This window comes from Danio rerio, chromosome 12 (genome assembly GCF_049306965.1).
Source record: "Danio rerio strain Tuebingen ecotype United States chromosome 12, GRCz12tu, whole genome shotgun sequence".
NCBI classification, from domain to species: domain Eukaryota; kingdom Metazoa; phylum Chordata; class Actinopteri; order Cypriniformes; family Danionidae; genus Danio; species Danio rerio.
In genome coordinates, this window is record NC_133187.1 from 29,569,739 (window position 1) to 29,590,844 (window position 21,106).

At 36.0% G+C, this 21,106-nt stretch overlaps 2 protein-coding genes across 3 annotated transcripts in view; one reads left to right on the top strand and one right to left on the bottom strand.

The window, feature by feature from the left end:
- Window positions 1–21,106, top strand: part of cacna1g (calcium channel, voltage-dependent, T type, alpha 1G subunit) — a 403,764-nt gene that overhangs the window by 26,080 nt on the left and 356,578 nt on the right. The gene's annotated exons all lie outside the window — the stretch shown is intronic.
- Window positions 2,085–5,746, bottom strand: LOC137491163 (uncharacterized). 2 transcript variants are annotated; one of them, XM_073917930.1, is made up of 3 exons: window positions 5,712–5,746; window positions 5,476–5,580; window positions 2,085–5,129 (listed from the first exon to the last, which is right to left on the bottom strand). In XM_073917930.1, the coding sequence occupies exon 3, from the start codon at window positions 4,020–4,022 to the stop codon at window positions 2,085–2,087; it is 1,938 nt and encodes a 645-aa protein (XP_073774031.1). In that variant the 5' UTR covers window positions 4,023–5,129; window positions 5,476–5,580; window positions 5,712–5,746. The 2 variants fall into 2 exon arrangements, with proteins under 2 accessions (XP_073774031.1, XP_073774030.1); XM_073917929.1 differs by having other exon boundaries at window positions 5,476–5,736.

Below are 21,106 nucleotides of genomic sequence, written 5' to 3' on the forward strand. Positions count from 1 at the left end.
TTGTTTCTGGTATAAGGCTGCCCCAAGCCCAGTGGTACTGGCGTCAGTATGCAGAACATAAGGAAGCTTTGGGTCTGCAAATCCCAGAACAGGTGCAGAGGTGAGTTTCTCAATAATCATGTCAAAGGCCTGTTGACAGGGCTGATTCCATCTGTCTCCGAATTCCTTTTTGGGGTCCAGATATTGCTTATTCTTGTTCTCTTGTAGGTGACGTTTTTGAAGAGGTGGATACCCTATTGTAAGGTCATTAAGGGGTTTGATTATTTTGGAATAATCCTGAATGAACCTCCTATAGTATCCAGAAAATCCCAGAAAAGATCTTAATTCTTTGAGATTTCTTGGTCTTGGCCAGGTTTTTAGGGCCTCGATTTTCACTGGATCAGTCTCCACTCCATTTTCTGATACAATATGACCAAGGTATCGAACAGAAGTCTGGAAAAACTTGCACTTTTCAGGCGATAGCTTCAGTCCATATTCTTTGAGCCTTTTCAAAACGTGCATCAGCCTTGATTCATGCTCTTCTAAACTTTCAGAGAAAATGATCAGATCATCGATGAAGACCAATACCTCTTTCCTATTCAAGTCACCCATGCATCTTTCCATCAGCCTTTGAAACGTACTTGGGGCATTGGTAATGCCTTGGGGCATCCTATTGAACTCCCAGAACCCCAAGGGACACACAAAGGCAGTTTTACTTTTGTCAGCTTCCTCCATCTCAATCTGATAATATCCTGATTTTAAGTCAAGGACAGAGAACCATTTCGAACCAGTTAGTGCTGAAAAGACCTCTTCCAGATTAGGCAGGGCATAGGCATCTTTAATGGTTTGTGAGTTCAGCTTTCTGAAGTCAATGCAAAGACGTACAGAATTGTCTTTCTTTCTTACAACTACTATGGGGGAGGCAAAGGGGGATTCTGACTCTCGGATAATTCCAGCTGCTAACAAGTCTTGCAAATGTTTTCGTACTGCATCAATGTCCTGAGGATGTATGGGTCGAGGTCTGTGTTTGAAAGGAGTCTCATCATTAAGCTTTATTCGGTGAGTGACTTTGTTTGTATGTCCATAATCTAAGTCATGCAAGGCGAAGACTTCAGGCATGGAATTTAATTGATCCATTATTCGTTTCTTCCATTCAGGTGTCAATGGGGAATTTTCAAAGTCAAATTTGAGATTGGAACAAGCAGAAAGTTCTTTATTGACAGTGCTGGAATTTACTGGCCCACTCTTTATTACTTCTTGGACTGCCCGCAATTCAGCAATTATAGTTCTGGGATAGATGGTAATGTCGGTCTGAGTTTCATTCCGTAACACAACTGGTAACTGTTGATGCCTTTTGCTGGGTAAGGAATGCAAACAGCTGGCAACTAGCAAACCACCAGGTAAAGCGGGTGAAGTTGGTGACTCTAGAGCTACACATTTTCCTACGTGAGGACAATTAACTAGAACATGTCCATCAAGAACCACTGTACATCCTGCAGGTACTACCTCTGGAACATGTCCCTTGAATTTGATACAGCCCACTACATCAGCACTTGCTTGTTTGTATCTTGCTTCTAAAACTTTTTGCACTGCACGGTAACCATGGAAGTTAGATTGAGGAAAGGAAGCAGATTGTTGGACATAGTTACTGTAAAGAGCATCTAATGAATTTGTGCCAATTAGAACTTGGGGAGTGTTCATCAAATCTGGGACTACCAGGGCTAAAGTGGGCACTTCTGTCTCTGTTCCAAGGAACTCTCTGGGAAACTTAAGAGTCAATTCCACATATCCAAGATAAGGCACTGTTTGACCATTTGCCCCTTCCACTTCCAGCAAGTTGTCCAATGATTTAAGTGGACAATTTGATAAATTCTCTTGATAAAATGACCAGGGAACAGTAGTTACTTGGGACCCTGTGTCCAGAAGGCAGGAAACTCTTTTATTACCAACAGTTATTTGGGCAGTACACTTCACTCCCACTAATCCTCTTGGTAAATTTCTCAAAGGGGGTGCGTCACACGCATTTTGGTTGAACAATTGTTTACGTTTCTCAGGGCAATTATTATTTCTCTTAGTCTCTGTATGCCCCTCTACAGAGACCGTCCTCAGTTTAAAGGATTCATGATTGCTACTTGTTGGGTATCCCACTGGGCTTGTCGCTCCCTTAACTTCCGTTTTTTCTCAGCAACTTTAGTAGGGTCAGGAGCATTACTACAGCTGCTGGCAAGATGACCATCTTCCGCACATCTAAAACAATACCCCGGACGAGGTCTACTTTCAGATAGTTTACTAGCTCTGTAACAATCTGTTGCTCTAGGTTCAGGCAGCAAGTTTCTGGTGCGGTTTCTATACATATCAGGGGCAGTCAGTTGAACCTTTAAATCAGCAATCTGTCTCTTTAAGTCAGCAATTTCAGTTGCTTCTACATCACTTTTAATTTTTGGAGTGGCTGTAGTTTGCATGGCTGTAATCTGTGCTTGTAACTCAGTGACAACATTTCTCAGCTCACTCACTTCATCTGGTTTTGCATTTTTTTTCTTTTCTTTCTGGCTTGAATGGTTTTGCAGTGCAACAACTTGAGTTTGGAGTTCACACACTTGCTTTGCGAGAGGTGTGTCAGTTTGATCATCCTGCGTTTCACATTGGTGGGCAGATATCTGGTGAGCTGACAGTCTGAATTTCGAGGGGGCAGGATAGTGTTTATTTAGCCCTAAATGTTTTCTCATTCTTTCTTCTTTAGAGGCATTTTTATCTTCTTCTGTACGGATGAGAACTACTAATTCTGCAAATGAAGGAGGAGTGGCTTTTCTCCTTTCTAATTGAAGGTCAGTAATGAGGGAACTGTCCCAACAGCCGCGACAAAACTGCTTTAAAAGATATCGGTTTCTCTCTTCTTCAAATATCCCACCTCGTCGAATAGCTGTGCTTAAGAGTACTTGTAATCTGTGCAGGTAAGTTGAAGGCTTCTCACCATTGTTTTGGAAGCTATTCATAAATCTGGCTAATAACTCATCTCCGTCTTCTACAGAGCCATATACAGACTCCAGCAATTCCAGATATACTGCAGGTAAACTGTTAGGGGAGACATGTTTAACAATATCTGCAGCAGGGGGAAGCAGACTGTCTATGATTTTTCTGGCTCGATTTAAGTCAGATATAGAAGGATCTGTCAGTAGGAGATCAACACTGGCACGCCAAGTGTCAAAATCTGGCTCATTAACAGGTCTAGGAATTTTTCCAGAGAAAGATCGGAGGCGAAAAGAGGTATGGTGCATTGGAGCTGTCTCATTTGTGCGGACAATGTGCTCAACTACAACCTTTTGCACGCTAGGAGGATCAATTATATCCATGGTAAGTGCTGGATGGGATGACACTGTTACTGTGGGTTTAGTACTTCTATGGTTAAGGTTTTCCTTGGGCAGGTTTTTTGAATTTGTTGATTCAACTTCATGAAATGGTGAAATTCTGGATGAAGGAAAAGCTGTTTGTTCAGTAATCATACTTTGTGATATGACTGGAGACAGCAGTCTATTTGGTGAACTGACTGTGCTACGATCAAGTATTTGAGAACGTGCTACATTTGGAAATTCAAGCTTTTTATCCAAAACAGGTAGTGACTCAGCATGAGAAGGACCAAATTTAATTTTCAGTAACTCTGTTTGGAGTACTTCCTCAATGGATTTCCCACTAAAACTAGCAATGTTTTGCAATTCCTCCAGATATCCATTAGTAGCACTATCACTAGCAATATGGGGGTAGACGCAGCTTAAAGCACGTACCATAAAAGTGGTACTTGGGTTTGACATACTAACTACAGTTAAAGGCAAAAGAGGCATCAATGTTTTCATCACGGAGTTATGTGTAAACTCTATGATAGCATGTCGATGAAACTCACAGTCAGGGTCATCAATGAGAAGATGTCGGTTAATACTACCATATCTTAAAAGCCATGACTCTAAATCTGAGTCTGCCTCAGTCAGTGTCATTCCACCCACAATTACTGCTTTTGAGATATTTACATTCTCTTTTTCTATGATATCCATGACGTTAAAGTTCTCTCCGATTTGTAATATTTATAGTGAACTCGAATACTGTAATTATACACTGTTGTTGCAATCTCTCTCCTGGCTGGCTCTCGCCACTTTTTGGTATGTAACCCTCGGTAGACAAATGTATTATAAGATTTAATCAATGGACCAGATGCTCAGAAGTCTAAATTCCTCCTAAGAGAGAGAAGATACAACAACAGTGAAGGACTCGGACACAGAGGTAAGAATATTAAAAGATTGTATTGTAAAATGTTCACAGAAATATAAAATAAATAAATAAATAAAAATAAATAAATAAAACAAATTCTAGGTTTTTTCACACTTATCTAATGACCTCAATCTTATTTACACTCTCTAATAACACTTCTCTTTCTTCACAGGCTATATCACTAATAAGGTAAGTTAATATTGTTGTTTTTCTGTTTTTCTATTGTTAAGGCTAATATTATATTTTGGTTACTATTATAACAATAATATAATATTAATATGCTAATAACAGTACTATATTAAAGGTTTGCAAGTGTAAGTTAATAATACAATATTAAAATTGTATTATTATTTAACATATAATCAAGATTTCCCTTCTTAAATCAGTTAACCTCTCTCTATAAAGATTCAAAAATTTCAACGAATAAACACTCTAAAGGAACAATGTACAAATAAAATAAAAATGAAAATAAAACATTCAGTTAAAACATTTCAAAATGTTCCAAAAGTCCAGTAAAGGTGATAAACTTTCAAAAAGATTCTTTTGCAAAACAACTAGGTTGCAAATTCAGTTCCAGAGATCCAGGATGTTGCACTTGTGAGTGTGTTGTAAATTTACACTCCTACCATGACGCTGAATAGGTTTTACTTTGTATCTTTTCAACAGGTGTATCCAAAGAATCCACTCAATGGGAGGCTCGCCAGTCCAACTCCACAATTAGACACGCCGATGGAAGTTGAGACAATCCAAATCCAGAAAAGAGTTCAAACTTCAATTAATTCGAATCCAGAGCAGATCACATCCAGCAACTGACGTCAATAGAACATCTCACCGATGAAAAACCAGAAGAAGATGCACAAACGAACAAAACCAAACAAAAAAAAAAACCTGGCCTTGAAAACACAAGGCCAAAGAAACCATTAGCATTTTACAGTGTATGCATTATCTTAGTTTAACATTTCTAAATAAACAGCAACAGTAAATAACCATGTATATGCTTCTCTATGCTGAATTTCTGTGTTTTTCCTATTTCTCTCTCCTATTTGGCATTTTCTTTTTACAAATGACAACATTTTACTTTCTCACTTAAACTTTACACAATCACTTGTATAATACTCTGTATAATACTTTGTTTTTACTAGACCAAACAAATGGTTAATTAATAAAACACATTTTTCGACACTAGTTTAAATCATGTTATAATGAAAACAATAATAATTAATAAAAACATGAACTCACCAAGGAAATCATTCAAAATCAAAGCGAAAAAAATAGGAAAACTCCAGGTGGCACTCGTGTGCAGATTTCACTCTCAGAGACAAATCTTGTTTTTTTCTCTCAATCCTTCATTAAAAATATATGATTGAAATCATGTCAGCATCTTATTAATGGTCAATTTTCACAGTTAATACGCATTAAAACATTAAAAGATGTAAATCTAATAGTTTTCTGCTGTTATTAATATAACAACTTACATCTCTGCTTTCCCTTGCGAACACTGAATCACCATAGCAACGGTAAACACAAGCTAACAGACAAGCGAGATTTGTTATTGTTTGGAAAGCTGATCTGCTGCTGTAGTGTAAGGCACGATGATGTCATTCTAAAGCACTATTCCCTTGAATGCGGTATAATACTCTATTATAAATTATTTATATAAGTAAATAATTTTAATGTATATTATTTAATCGAGTATTCTGCCAATGTTTTTTTCCTCATTTTTCTATTTGCTCTATTGCTGTATACTACCCACTAGTAACCTGGGTTACACGGGCAACAAATAAGCCGGACGAATTCGGGAGCTTCTGCGTTACGTTTGAATGTCATGCCATCACCTGAACGGGCCCGAGCGGTAATGCGAGCGACAGAGGGAAAGCAATAAAAGCAGAAACTTTAACCTTTTACTGCTGCGAGCGGGAGGATGTTAGTCCTGTAGATTTGCCGATTATGACAAGACAAAGCGGCCACAAACAGTGGTGTCCTGTTTGTCTGTGTGTGGCTGTCACAAAGAACCTGGCTGCTTGCTGTTTAATGTTATTTGGCCGGGATTTAAAAAACGCTCATTTGCACTGAAATGTTCATCTCAAGATGATATTACTGTTTTTGCTTATTATAATAAAATAGAAATTGAAATGCTGCACAATGTATCGTTGCAGAATTGATATCGCAATGTGTGCATTAACAATAGTTACATCGGATCTGCAATGTGGAACTCTGAATATAGTTGATCAGCAATGAAGAATGTACGGTGTTATTTTGCATTTTACATTGCATTCGAGTATTCAATAATTTAGAGGTTAGACAAAATTTCGATATGCTGATTTATCGTGATATTTCCGCCCCTACGATACAGTTTTGAATAAGCCAAGTATTGTAATGGTGGATCGAATATACATCAATGTTGCAATTTCACAAAACATACGTGCTGTTAATGAAAGAAGAACAACTTTGATCCGTTTTCCAACTTCATTTACAAATATATTGTCGATGGTTTTCTCTACCATTGTCGACATCGTCATTATCATTATCAGGGGCAAAAATATCATGATAATATCGTATCGTATATTACTCTACCTGAATATCTGTCTACTTATTTCAGTTTTATTTTTGGTCTATCTTATTTAATTAGGCATGCAATTTATTTCATTTGCTCCGCTACAAGATTATCCTAATTAATCTAAATTAATGATATTATTTTAAATAAGGCTATTCAAGTCATCTGCCAAAATTATGTTCATATCGCAATATACTGTATATCACAGTAAAATAAATTATCTCAATGTCATGATGTAGTGTAATCTCTAAAAGAACATTTTGAAGGACAAATGTGTTATTGAAGTGGCCAAGTATCGTAATAGCGGATCGAAAACACATCAATGTTGCAATTTCACAAAACATTCATGCTGTTAATGAAAGAAATACAACTTTAATGCATTTCCCCCCTTCATTTACAAATATCATGATATATTGTGGATGATTTTCTGATCTATCATTGGATCTATCATCATTATCATTATTGGGGGCAAAAATATTGTGATAATACCTGGATATCTGACTACTTATTTCACTTTTATTTTTGGTCTATCTTATTTATTTAAGCTTGCAGTTTCTTTGATTCACTCTGCTTCAAGATTATTTCAAACAATCTAAATGAAAGATTTCATTCTATAATAGCTATAATAAAGTCATCTGCCAAAATTGTGTTTATATTGCAATGTACTCTATATTACAGTAAAACAAATTATCACAATGTCATATTTTTCCAATATTGTGCAGACCTAAAATGTAGTGTAATCTCTAAAATAACATTTTTAGGGACAAATTTATACTTCAGTTCAATTCACCTTTATTTGTAAAGGGCTTTTAAAATGTAGATTATGTTAAAGCAGCTTCATATAGAAGATCAATTGAAACAGTGTAGTTCAGTTTTCAGAGTTTAAGTTCAGTTCAGTTTAGCTCAGTTCAGTGTGATTTTAGTCACTACAAAGAGTCCAAACACTGAAGAGCAAATCCATCGATGCGCAGCTCTACAGATTCCGAACCATGCAAGCCAGAGGCGACAGCGGCGATGAAAAAACTTCAACAATTCAATACTTCAATTCAGTTCAATTCAATTCAACTCATGTTTATTTCTATAGCGCTTTTACAATGTAGATTATGTCAAAGCAGCTTAACATAGAAGTCCTTTTAAATTTAAACTCTCAGACCAGTTTTCAGAGTTTAAGTTTAATTCAGTTCAGTACGGTGATCATACTGGCCCACGGGATCAATGCAAAGACTTGTACAAAAACAAATTCTAGGTATTGAACAAGCAGGATATACATTGATAAATGTTTCAGTTGTGTTTTCAGTCGTTTTAGTTGTGACTTTATATACAGAAATAAAAAATCTCAAGAATGATAATAATTGTACAGTGTGAAGAGAATCCTGTCTATTGTTGGCTGTCAAATTATACATTATGCAGTGTGTATTAAATACATGATCAAAAGCAATGAACGAATGAACGAACGAATGGACAATTGAACAATTAAAAGAACGAACAAACTTTGGCACTGTCATGAATAATTGTCTGAATTAATTGCATCAATTAACTTGATGTTTTCAAATGGGTCCTCATGCTTGTTTTTATCAGCATATTCTGTGTAAGGTTTAAAACTGAATCAAATTATGCCATTAATTGAAATGTATTATATTAGTTGAACATTCTTTCCAACTACTGAATCTATCTCTAAACCAAATTTCATCCCCGAGGCTTAACTTTGGCATCATCTACCAGGCCATGCTGTAACGAAATAAGTTAGAAATAAGACACAGCAGAATTAAATGTACAAAGATTTAAAGTATTAATGAATGTTGTTACGTTATAACATAAATGTATATTGACTAAATCTCTAACTTGTAAACATCTAAAAAATATTTGAGAGTTAAAATAATTTATTTTTATTATCATTATTTATTTATTTATTTATTTATTTATTTATTTATTTATTTTTTACACAAATGAAATAACCTAGAAATCATCTAGAAATTACAATAAATTACATAGTTTAAGTTAATTTTTTTTTATATTTGTTTTTGATCTGTTGCATTTGGTTGAAGAATATTTTAAGCAATTGCCTTCCCTCGAGGTCTTGCACACACAGAAAAATGAATAAGGCTGTCTGTAATCTGGCCTAGATTAAGCTTCGCTGTCAGGCTTCCCCCACATATTTTCTGACTTTTTATACGGTTTTGTTTTTCAACGCCCCTTTTCTCCCTTCTGGCCCCCACGTGTTTTATTGCAGATTCATTGCGGGGTTGCAGTTTTGTTGGTCGGAGTTGTTGTGGACCTCTGGGAGCGAGTTTTAATGTTGGATTCTTTACATTAGGCCGGCGATACAGTAGATATATATATTGGCTGTGTGTGTGTTTTTGCTGATAGAGATGTCTTGTGTGTACGTGTTGCTGTCACACTGAGTCAGGGGGAGTGGGGGAGACACAGCCCTCGTGGTTTTTGTGTCTCTTGTTAACATTTTTTGTTCAGGATTTCCTACAAGATGTGGCTACGAAAACAGTTCCAGACCCCCTCCACATCTCCCACTTGCTCCCTCCCTCTCTCAGAAGACAAAAAATACAGGAAAAAAAGAAAAGGGGAAATCTGCTTTTAATTTAAATGCAAGCAGCAGTACGCCAGGTCCTAAAGTCCTCCTGGAACGTGAAAGCAGATATTAAATTCTAAAACAATGTAAAAATAGTTTACTTTATTGTTAAAAGAGCTATCAACAGACGTATAGCATATATAAATTATATTATATTGTATTGTTATATTAAATTGTTTAGGATTAGGCATTTCAGTTTTTTTTTAAGTCATTATGATTATTATTATTATTTTCTCATACAAATGCCATTATCAAATAATCATATTCTTTTTTTATATTATATATTGGTATTTTACAGCCCCTTCTGTGTTCATATACATTATGTGTTATGAGCATTATTTGTATTATGTTATATTTAAAAAAATAAAAATTGGTTTTGATGATTGTTGTATGTTAGCTTAAATTTAATTTAATTTTGTTTGCATTTTATTTATTATATTGCATTATGTTTTATTAAATTGTTTAGAGTTAGTCATTTCACATAATTTTTAAGTCCTTAATATATATTTAATATGTATTTTTTAAACTCTCAGATAATTAGTTACTTTATTATATTATATATATATTGAAATTTTACAGCCCTTCTGTGTTCATATAAATTATGCATTATGAGCATTAATAGTTTTATGTTATAGTTTTTATTCTTTTGAATAAACTTTATTTATTATTATTTGTTTTGGTTTTGAGGATTGTTGTATGTTAGCATAAATTTTATTTTATTATTTTGTTTACAATTTATTTGTTATATTTATATATTATTAATTATATTGCATTATGGTATATAACATTGTTTAGGGTTAGTCGTTTCACATCATTTTTAAGTCATCAATTTTTTTTTCCAGAAAAATACCATTATCAACTAATTATTTACTTTATGATATTATAAATTGAGGAGACATGGTGGCTCAGTGGTTAGCACTGTCGCCCAACACCAGAAAGGTCATTGGTTTGAGCCTCAGCTGGGTCAATCGGCATTTTTGTATAAATGTTCTCTCCGTGTTAGTGTAGGTTTCCTCCAGGTGCTCCGGTTTCCCCTACAGTCCAAAGACATTCGCTATAGGTGAACTGAATAAAATAAATTGGCTGTAGTGTATGTGTGTGAATTAGTGTATAGGGATCTTTCCCAGAACTGGGTTGCAGCTGGAAGGGTGTCCACTAAGTAAAACATATGCTGGATAAGTTGGCAGTTCATTCTGCTGTGGCGACCCCTGATGAATAAAGGAGCCGAAGGAAAATTAACATTATATATTGTCATTCTATAGCCCTTTTTAAATTTATATACATTATGTATTATGAGCATTGTTTGTATATGTTATAGTTTTTATTATTTTGAAAAATGTTTTGAACAATTTTTGGTTTTAATGATTTTTGTACATTTGCTTAAACTTTTTATTAGTTTGTTTTAATTTTATTTAAATAGCAAGCCAGGCAGCATGGTGGCGCAGTGGGTAGCACAAATGCCTTACAACAAGAAGGTCACTGGTTTGAGACCCAGCTGGGTTAGTTGGCGTTTCTGTGTGGAGTTTGCATGTTCTCCTCTTGGCGTAGGTTTCCTTCGGTGCTCCTGTTTCCCCCACAGTCCTACTGGTACTGGTGGATTTAATAAGCTAAATTGGACGTAGTGTGAGTGTGTGCCCGAGTGTATGGTTGTTTTCCAATGATGGGTTGCACCTGAAGGGCATCCGCTGTGTAAAACATGTGCTGGATAAGTTGGCGGTTCATTCCACTGTGGCGACCTCAGATTAATAAAGGGACTAAGGCAGGCGTGTCAAAACTCGGTCCTGGAGGGCCGGTGTCAATAAAATCAAATCAAATCAAATCAAACACACTTGGGCTAGCTGATCAAACTCTTACTAGGCTTTCTAGAAACATCCATGCAGGTGTGTTGAGGCAGGTTGGAGCTAAAATCTGCAGGACACCGGCCCTCCAGGACCGAGTTTGGACACCCCTGGACTAAGGCAAAAAGAAAATGAATGAATAGGTACCAAGCCAAGTTGTGCAAGCCAACATTTTTGTCTAAAACTTTAATTGTTCATATTGAACTTATATGATATTTTAAAAAGATTATTTTAGGTCAGCTAAATGTTTGAATATTTAAATAATAATAAGTCAGTTAAAGTAAATAGCTCTCCTAGTGTTTTCCACGAAGCTGCAAATAAACCATGTGTGAAAAAATTCTATCTAGTGTGTTCTGTACATTTTTGTTCAAAATCTAGTGTGTCTTGTACATTTTCAAGCCTGAAATCAAATAATTTCTAATGGAATCCACACAAGTTCGAATTATCATAAAATTGTGAATGATTTCTTCCATGCTCATTTTTTGCAACAAGTTCAAGTGGGTCACAGAGATTTACTGTGCCGACTAACAGAGAAAAAGGCTTGGTATTTAAAGTGAAGGAGTTAAAGAAGCCCTCGAGTTGCAGTGGCCAGCGGATGTGAGCGTGAATAATGAAGAGGACAGCGTGGAACAGGCAGATGCTGAAGTGACAAGTCGTGTGTTAGATGAGTTCCCACAACAGAGCCTGTAGAGGGTATCGTATTTTACAACCACCCAACCTCCCCTAATGACATTAACTTGATATGTGTCCGCTTACATCCTTGTCCTTGTGAATCATCCATAACATCAAGGCCTTCAGAGGTTACAGCTACTGAGATGCGCTGTGACATCTTCAATATTTCCAGCTTTAAATCACGCATGCACGGAGAGCGTTCTTTGATACTTTAAAACAAGCAAACAGCCTGTCAGAGGAGATGAAAAAGGCCACAGTCTCGGAGTGTTGTACACACACACACACACACACTGTCTCATGGGAGGCAAATGAGCGCCTTGGCCTCAGACTGGCTCACACCACATCATTTATCTTGTCGTGTGGAGTGTAATCATCGTAGGGCTCGGGCGGTCTGTGTCCGGGGAACACCCCAGGGGTCCTCGCTGGTGGATACGCTGACCTGGAAGAGAGCCGAGGCGCTGTGGCCGTCTGATCGCTGAGGAAGATGTCAAATTATCAAATTACTTGCAGCACAATATGGGGTGTCAACTGACAAACTCTGGAAATCTTGTAATTCATCTGGTCTCTGCTGTAACTGCGCCGCGATGCTAGAAAAAGGCGTATTTTCCTAATAGGGCTACAAAATGAAATAAAATAAAGTTTTTTAGATGTTAGTTTTTAAGATATTCTACAATAAGCTAATGTGCACCAAAACAGTGACAAAATTCATGTTTAGAAGATTTAAAACTGATATATCCCAGTTGTACGAGCAACAAGTAATATCTTGACTTCTAGTTGATCGTTTGGAAAAGTGGAAGAAGGTAGATTTTTCCAAAGAATCATCCGTTGAATTGCATCCCAATCATCGCAAAAACTACAAAAGACCTAATGGAACCCGCATAGACCCTAGATTTACATAGAAATCAGTCAGGCTTGGTCAAGGGAAAATCATGGTTTGGGGTCACATTCAGTATGGCGTGTGTGAGAGATTTGTAGAGTGGATGGCAACATCAACAGCCTGAGGTCCAGTATCAGACATTTGTGCTGATTATAAAATTACAAACCACAGGAGAGGGCAAATTCTTCAGCAGGATGGCACTCCTCAAACTTCAGCCTCCACATCAAAGTTCCTGCAAGCAAAGACTGTCAAGGTGCTCCAGGATTGGCCAGCCCAGTCACCAGATATGAACATTATTGAGCACGTCTGGGGTAGGATAAAGAATAAGGCATTGAAGATGAATCCAAAGAATCTTAATGGAATCTGGGATGGACTCTAACTTTGCCATTGCAGATTATTTATTAATAAGTTATTTGAGTCATTGCAGAGATGTATGGATGCAGTCCTCCAAGCTCATTGGAGTCTCACAATATTAATTCTTTTTCCACTTCATATTCTGTTCTGTACATTATTTCTGTTAGATGACAAGACTTTAGCCTCAGCAAAGTCAAACCTTACTGTCCTTATTAAATAATTAAAAATCAAGGAATGATCATATTTTATTTTGGTAAAATAAGCATAATCTACAGGCATTTGCCTTTCATATAAGTCACTTCTGATGATGATTTTTACTCTTTTTATTTGATGTACTTGAGCTCAAGCACGCTCACTGGCAGAGTGGTTATAAAACAATGCTACTCTGTGTTCGACTCTCTCTTCGTGTTTCAATTGAGATTATGCCAAGCATCTAATAAAAATGCATATTTCACAGCACTTTATGGGTAAAAGTAATTAGATATTCTAAGGGTTTTCTGGTTATGTTAAAATTATATACTTAAAACTAGGTGTTTCCTTTGCATTTGTTTGAAATGGTTTCTGGTAGAGAACAATGTTTGCTTGTACGGATCTACAAAAATGACCGAAGTGCCGTATGATTCATGCCAGGCCAGTAGTTGGCAGTACTTTTTAAACAACATTCCTGTGCACATACTTTTCTGTAGTCCTCCTAGTACTTCTGTGTGGCTGTAATGATCTTATTCTGCCATGTTAAAGTGCTCGTTTTTGTGATAGTTTTGGAACTTTTAATCAGTTTCCTATGGGGGAAATGACTATGAATAATAAACGGCAGAAAACGGTCAGACTACTTGCTCTACAAAGAAATTTGTTCATGACTGTACATAACAATAAAATAATATAAGTCTCAGTTTGCAACAACAACAAGCATCTAAAAATCAATGGAAGTGAATGAGACCAGAAATCTCGGGCCAAAAAGATTTCAATGGCTGCAACCACTTGAACGTGAAGAATAACTTGTGTTCTATAACGCACACCTCATTTGTAACAACAAATGGAAAAACATACTGATATACGCTTTCTGCTAATTACCTGACAATTAGTATGCATTGTTGGACTAAAAATTACCTAAGAAGCCGAAATATTTGATTTGATTTATTTATTTCGAACAAAAAACGAATCATACACAAAACAAGTCTTTAAAGGGCACCTATTTGACCACTTTTACAAAAGATAAAATAAGATATAAGATAAGCCGTTGGTGTCTCCATAATATGTCTGTAAAGTTTCAGCTCAAAATAATCATAATTTATTATAGCCTCCAGTGTCTGGCTATACTTTAGCTGTTTTTGTAGCCTGTGGCCTCAAATGAACATGACCTGCTGTTCCCAGCCCACTGTTCCCATTTGCATTCTGCTTCTTCTTTGTTACGTCAGATAAACAGCAGTCAGTGATAGAGACAAACTTGGATGCTGAAATACAGCTCATTAGTCAAAAATACCAAGTAAGTTTATTTCATGTATTTGTGGTGAAGTTTAGTCAAGCCTTTCTGAAATTATGAGTCACACACACATTTCGTTTGCAGTACACTCACGCACACACACACGTTTGCAAGTGCACGTTTACTGACACCATGTGGCCATAGTGATTATAGTGGTTAAGGAAAACATAGCGATTTTACTGTATTACAAATAAGCAAATAGTTACTGTATTACAAATAAACAAATAGTGGGATGAAGCACAATCTGTAAATATGGAACGGGAAAGAGGAAGAAACCGAAAATATTCTTATATTAAGTTATAAAATAGATTTGTATTGCAATATAGTTATATTTTACTAGTCATTTATATTTCATTTTATATCGTTTATATCTATATCTATGTTTGATATTTTGATTGATCAGTTTGGTATATATATATATATATATATATATATATATATATATATATATATATATATATATATATATATTGGTGGTTCAAACATATTATTACTAACGTTAAAAACGGCAAATCTAAAAACATGTACTGATAAATACTCTAAAATAAAATTTATTTATTCATTTTCTTTTCGGCTTAGTCCCTTTAATAATCAGGGATTACCACAGCAGAATGAAACGCCAACTTATTCAGCATATGTTTTACGCAGTGGTTGCCCTTCCAGCTGCAACCCAACACTGGGAAACACCCATACACTGTTGCATTCACACACTACAGACAATTTTTCAATTTACCTATAGCGCATGTCTTTGGACTGTGGGGGAAACTGGAGCACCCGGAGGAACCAGTGAACCAGTGACGTTCTTGCTGTGTGTAAGGGGATCTTGCTACCCACTGCGCCACCTTGACGTGTAAAATAATATAACAGGTTATAAGTAATAAATATTTAAAGCATGGTAGAATGCTGTTCTGCTCATGTTCTGCTCAGGTAAAGATTTTACTCACTTTGGTCCCTTTTTTATTTATTTATGTTTAAATTATTAGCTTACTAGTTAAAGAGCATCATTTGTTATTTAAAGGATTTTGTTTACTTAATTTATGTGCTAATGATAAAACAATGTACTGTGTCTTCAACCATAGTGGACATGGAGTACAGTCTTTCAGTAACTCAACAGTGGGTGTATAACCAATTGCACACAGCTAGCGCTAGCAATTAGATAATTCTCTCATGCACTCAGTGAATTGCACTAAACGAAATTCTGCATCTTATTGTCTGAAGCATTTCCTACATACTCTCTGAATTAGTTTGAATTTTCATTCTCATATTGTGGACTAAGTGAATAAGTCTAAGTGTGTGACTACTAAACTCTCTGTTATTTTCATAAGTAGTCAACTGTATCGATTAACTGTAGCAACCTTACCTCGCATACCTCACAGTCCAAGAAAATTCCAGCATGCCTTGAACCATAAAAAAAGATCAAATCTGCAATTCAGATGCAGCCCATGTGACTCACTCCCTCTCCAGCCATATAAATCCCATGAAGACAAATGGATGGCTGAGCAGCTCTTCAAGTGTCTTGGTCGCTAAATAAATCATATTCTCTTTAGTGTTCATTACTAGCGTTTAATTGCTATGCTCATTTGCTTTAGTGGTTAGGAGGTGCCGTGGGCTTTCCAGAATAATGAGGACTGCCCTTAATAGTCGTGGGCAAAATCATGGTAAATGGTAATCGGATCACCTGTCTTCACTATTGACGCATCCTTTGTACTTGATGCTTGATAAAGTCTACGGTTAATTACTCGCTGAAAAGTGCAATGAAAAAACAAGAGCTTGTACAAAGCACGCCTGTGAATTATTTAGCTAGCAGCCAGTTCCCTTTAGGAGATTTGGACACACAATGAGCAGGGCAATAGATTGCGCACTTGGCAGCATCTTTAGACAATGCATTAGGCATATGGTGTTTATGTTGTTGTTGTTGGTTTTTTTTCTGAAGGGGTATGAGGAGGAGTTTTAGACTTGCTCTTTAATCAGATTTTGTTACACTTTAGTATATATCTATGGTTGTATTTAATGGTAAACTTTTTTGCTATTTCATGAAATTTTTAGTGATACATTTTTTATATTTAGGGACCTTCTTCTTCTCTAGATTGAATCGGATTTTTGAGGGTGTAAACATGCTTAAACTCATTAAATGTTGCACACGTGCCCAGAAGTGGTGAAAATGTACATTTCCTATAAGTTTCGGAAGTTGATGTGGCAAAATGGCTCAACATCGCCACCTATGGACTTTTGATGGACTGGCCCCCGAACTACGTTTCATACACACATACAAAACACACACATCAAACCTGCCAATACCTACAAAAAAATCTCAAACCTGAAAGGAAGTCAGATATTTTTAACTTCCTCTACTAAAAAAAAAAAAGAGTTTTTGCCATTTCCAGGTGTTGTATTTTAACAAACTCCTTCTAAGGATTTTATCAGATCAAAGTTAAAATTGGTACTTGTCATCTAAAGACCTTGGCGATGTGAAATTACGAAGATCTTGAGTTTTTGTCGTAGGGCGTATCTGTGGCGGCCTCACAAACTTTGATGTTTCACCAAAAAACAGGAAGTTGTTATAACTTAGGCATGCATTGTCAGCTCTACCTCAAAATCCATGTTTGATAAGAGTCCTGACCTGAACACGTTTACATGCTAATATCTATTTACAGTCATAGCACCACCTGCTGGAACAATGTCCGATCTGCCTGAAAATTCAAATGTTTGTTGAGATTCCTCTCCTGAAGACATCTACATGCCAATATTGAGTTACATTCATAGCGCCACCTGCTGACAGAAGGAAGATTGGCATATATCGCTGATTTTCTCAGTTTTTTTTTAATGTATATATCAGCTTAAATTATTATTGTCCACTATTCTCTGTCATCTTAAGGCCGCTGGGAGGCAGTGAGCCCAGGTACGAAGTCCCTTTCACTGCTGCTTGGAGCTTTAATTATGCATATATATTTGAATATTTTTTGCAATTATGTACACTATATAAATATTTATGTATACACATTTTAATCATAAATACTATTTAATTAGATTTGAAAATCTTTTGTTATCATTTATTTTATACTTAGAGGTTAACTGTATTTTTAAATGTATGTTTTAAATGTTTTATTAAGTTTTTTTTATATTATTATATTTTTTTATGTTTTTATATTATTTTACATTTTAAATCACTTTGATAACTTAATGTTTTTTGTCTTCATTCATTTGAAATCATTTATTATAAGTCTTCCACCACTGGCTCATCTGACCTGATGGGAAGTCATTTATGTAATAAGTGTGTATAAAAGATTCCAGTTTCAGAAGGATGTCCTCTTGAACTGCAGCCAATTACGATGCATCAGCTGCTTAAAAGTCTCGTCCTTCTCCTATCCTTCTCTTTTTTTCTTTTTTTCCCCAAATCTTTATTTATGGTTTTTGCCTCTCTGGCTACAGATTTGGAAAGGCATCTAGAAGAAATATTTTAACATTGGTGTTTGACAAATTGCAAATCTCACTCTTTAAAACTCAGCAGACCCAACTTTTAAACCATGGTTTTGTTTACTGACATCTTGATTAAAACCTTTTGCGTTTAGAATCCTTGAAGTAGCACTGCAGTGGGGGAGAGTTTGATTGGAGATTGCAATTTTCACAAGTGCTTTTTAGTTTTTAGAACGCAGGAGGCGGTCAGTGTACTGTGTCTACATGACTACAGTGGGCAGATGTTGGACTTCAAAATGATTTGGCTTGTAGGTCAGTGACAAGAAAAGTTTTACAGATATCGTAATTGTGTGTATACAGTGTGTGCAATTTCAACCTGTATAATTGTTTAACTCTGAATTTTAGTGAAACACATTCAGTTGTGTAGGTTTATTTTACAACTAAATTGACTCCAAAATAATATCTGAAATGCAACGAAAAGTCCACAATTATTGAATGTCCACAAGGAGGATGCAATAACTGCAAAATTAAACATTTTGAAGGAAATAGAATGTGTAAAAATATTAGGTGTTAACACTGGAACATGATCTCTCTTAATTCGAATCACAAGCTGAAGATAAACATTTTATGGAAGGACAGTTTGAAAGACTTTCTTGACGAACCACTATCACCAGGCAAGGTAGAACCTTTCAGGGTAAGAGATGGAATACAAATCAACGCCCGAACATTTTTTGCCAGCTTCTGGAACGTTTTTTTTAGCACCTTTTTAACAAAGGAAAGTGTGTGCACCTAGATATCTGCATTTCTTAAAATCTACTAAAGTTTTTTTTTTTTTTTTTTCTCATTCAGTATTATTTTGTTTCTGTCATCCTGCTGCCCAAGTGAGCATCTGCCCAATGGTTATGCCTTAATTTAGCAGTTTCCATAGTGTTACATCCTATTTGTGGGTGTTTATTAATTCAGTGTAAAATAATTAAACACCAGTGTCTGTGTGAGTTGTGAGCTGTAGAAGGAATCCTGCTTTATTTTGTGCATCTGAATATATAAGGTGCTTTTTACTTCCTCTATTATCAACACAATCAATTGTACTTATTAAGATTTATAGTTGAAGGCAAAATTTAATAAGCCCTCTTGTGAATTTTGTATTGATTATAAAACATTTCCCACATTTTCAGTTTGGCTAGAAAACCATTTTTTTACAAGTGGTGCTCGCTGCAGAGCCATTTGAGGAGAGGTGAGCTCCAGAGAGGGGGAGCTTAAGCTTGAGCTCCACCTTTTTTGCACTTCTTCTACGAGTGATGTCACTGGGGATAGGGTTAGGGGTGGGGTTGGTGTACGCATTAAAACAGCTTACAGGAGGAGGAGCGACAGCTCATGCTCCCCCTCTCTGGAGCTCACCTCTCCTCAAATGGCTCTGCAGCGAGCACCCTCTCTTTTTTTAACCAATGATAGCCAGTATTATCTGTCTCCTTAAAGTGGAAGTGAAGCAGTCAGTAAAGTTTACATTACTTTGTGAATTGGTTTCCACTTTGATGAATATACAAAAATATATAGGTTTTCTATACATTCTATACATTTATTTTATACATATAGTTTTTATTTACATTCAGACTAATGCAACGATTAAAGGACGCTTCACTAGGTCACGATTATATGAAGACATATTTCCTTTTCAAGTCGATCAAGTCGATCTCTCAACATCTATGAAGGACGTAAAAACCTGCCATTTTAAAAACTACACCGATCTTATGTTGGTTTGAACACAAGAAGTGAATGTACCTGCCCCAATTACGTCAACACTGGACCATGTTGAAACTATGGTTGAAACCCAGACAGGCAGTCAGGCAGCATAATACAGAGAGTGGACCAAAGCGCAATAAACAATCTGTAATAAAAAGGGAAAAATAAAAATAAAATAAATATATTTTATATATATTAGACAATTATGCTTTTTATAAGTCACTGTGTTCAGTTCATTACTTCTACTGTATCTGTTCAGCTGAGGGAAGAAAACCAACCCCATGACGTCGAACACAGCAATATTCCAAGATGGTGGTGCCCTAAGTCTAAATCTATAGTCAAACATGCTGTTTTCTTCAAAATGGTTACATTAATCGAGTTTGTTTATTATATTTTAATTAAAGTGGAAATCAGATGACACGGTGGCGCAGTTGGTAGAGCTGTCGCCTTACAGCAAGAAGGTCACTGGTTTAAGCCTCAGCTGGGTCAGTTGGCATTTCTGCATAGAGTTTGCAGGTTCTCCCAGCATTTGCGTGGGTTTCCTCCAGGTACTCTGGTTTCCCCCACAAGTCCAAAGACATGCGGTACAGGTGAATTGGGTAAGCTAAAATTGTCCGTATTGTATATGTGTGAATAAAAGTGTATGGGTGTTCCCTAGTGATGGGTTGCACTGGGAATGGAATACTAAAAGGGCATCCGCTGCGTAAAACACATGCTATTAAACCACTGTTATTCAATATCTTGAATATAACTTGCCTAGTAATCTAATAACCTAGTTAGGTCTTTAAATTGCACTTTAAGCCAAATACTAGTATCTTTTAAAATATCTAAAAAAATATTATGTACTGTTGTCATTGCAAAGCAAAATAGAATTAGTTATTATGAATGAATTGTAAAAGTAATATGTTTTTAAAATGTGTTGAGTAAAATCTTCGTTACTTCAAACAGCACTTGAGAAATATTTTAAAATGAGGGGTTCATAATTTTGACTATGTAAGTTGAAATTTGAGGAAAAATGTTTAGAATATCGACTTGCATAATAACTGCACATACATTATTAACTGAACACCATTCTTATTCAGTTCTTGCTCAGTTACCCCAGTTCCACCTCCCTCTCTGCTGTTTTTACAGAGTTTTTAAAACCTTGTGGTATGCTCTTATGTTCCGCAGCCAGAGTTGTCATGGAGATCTATTTTCCATTTTTTTTCAAAACTGCTTCTTACCTCTCATTTTATTTTTCTCTCTTTCTTGCTTCTCTTTTTTCCCCTACCTTTCATGATTTCTTTCCTCCCTGTGTTGGTTGCCATGGCTTCCCTCGGTGAGTGTAGTTGAGGTGTGTAAGCCCGCCCATGCCTTT

Coding starts and splice junctions, on each gene's coding strand:
- LOC137491163 (XM_073917930.1), bottom strand. CDS start 4,022: ATGGATATCATAGAAAAAGAGAATGTAAATATCTCAAAAGCAGTAATT.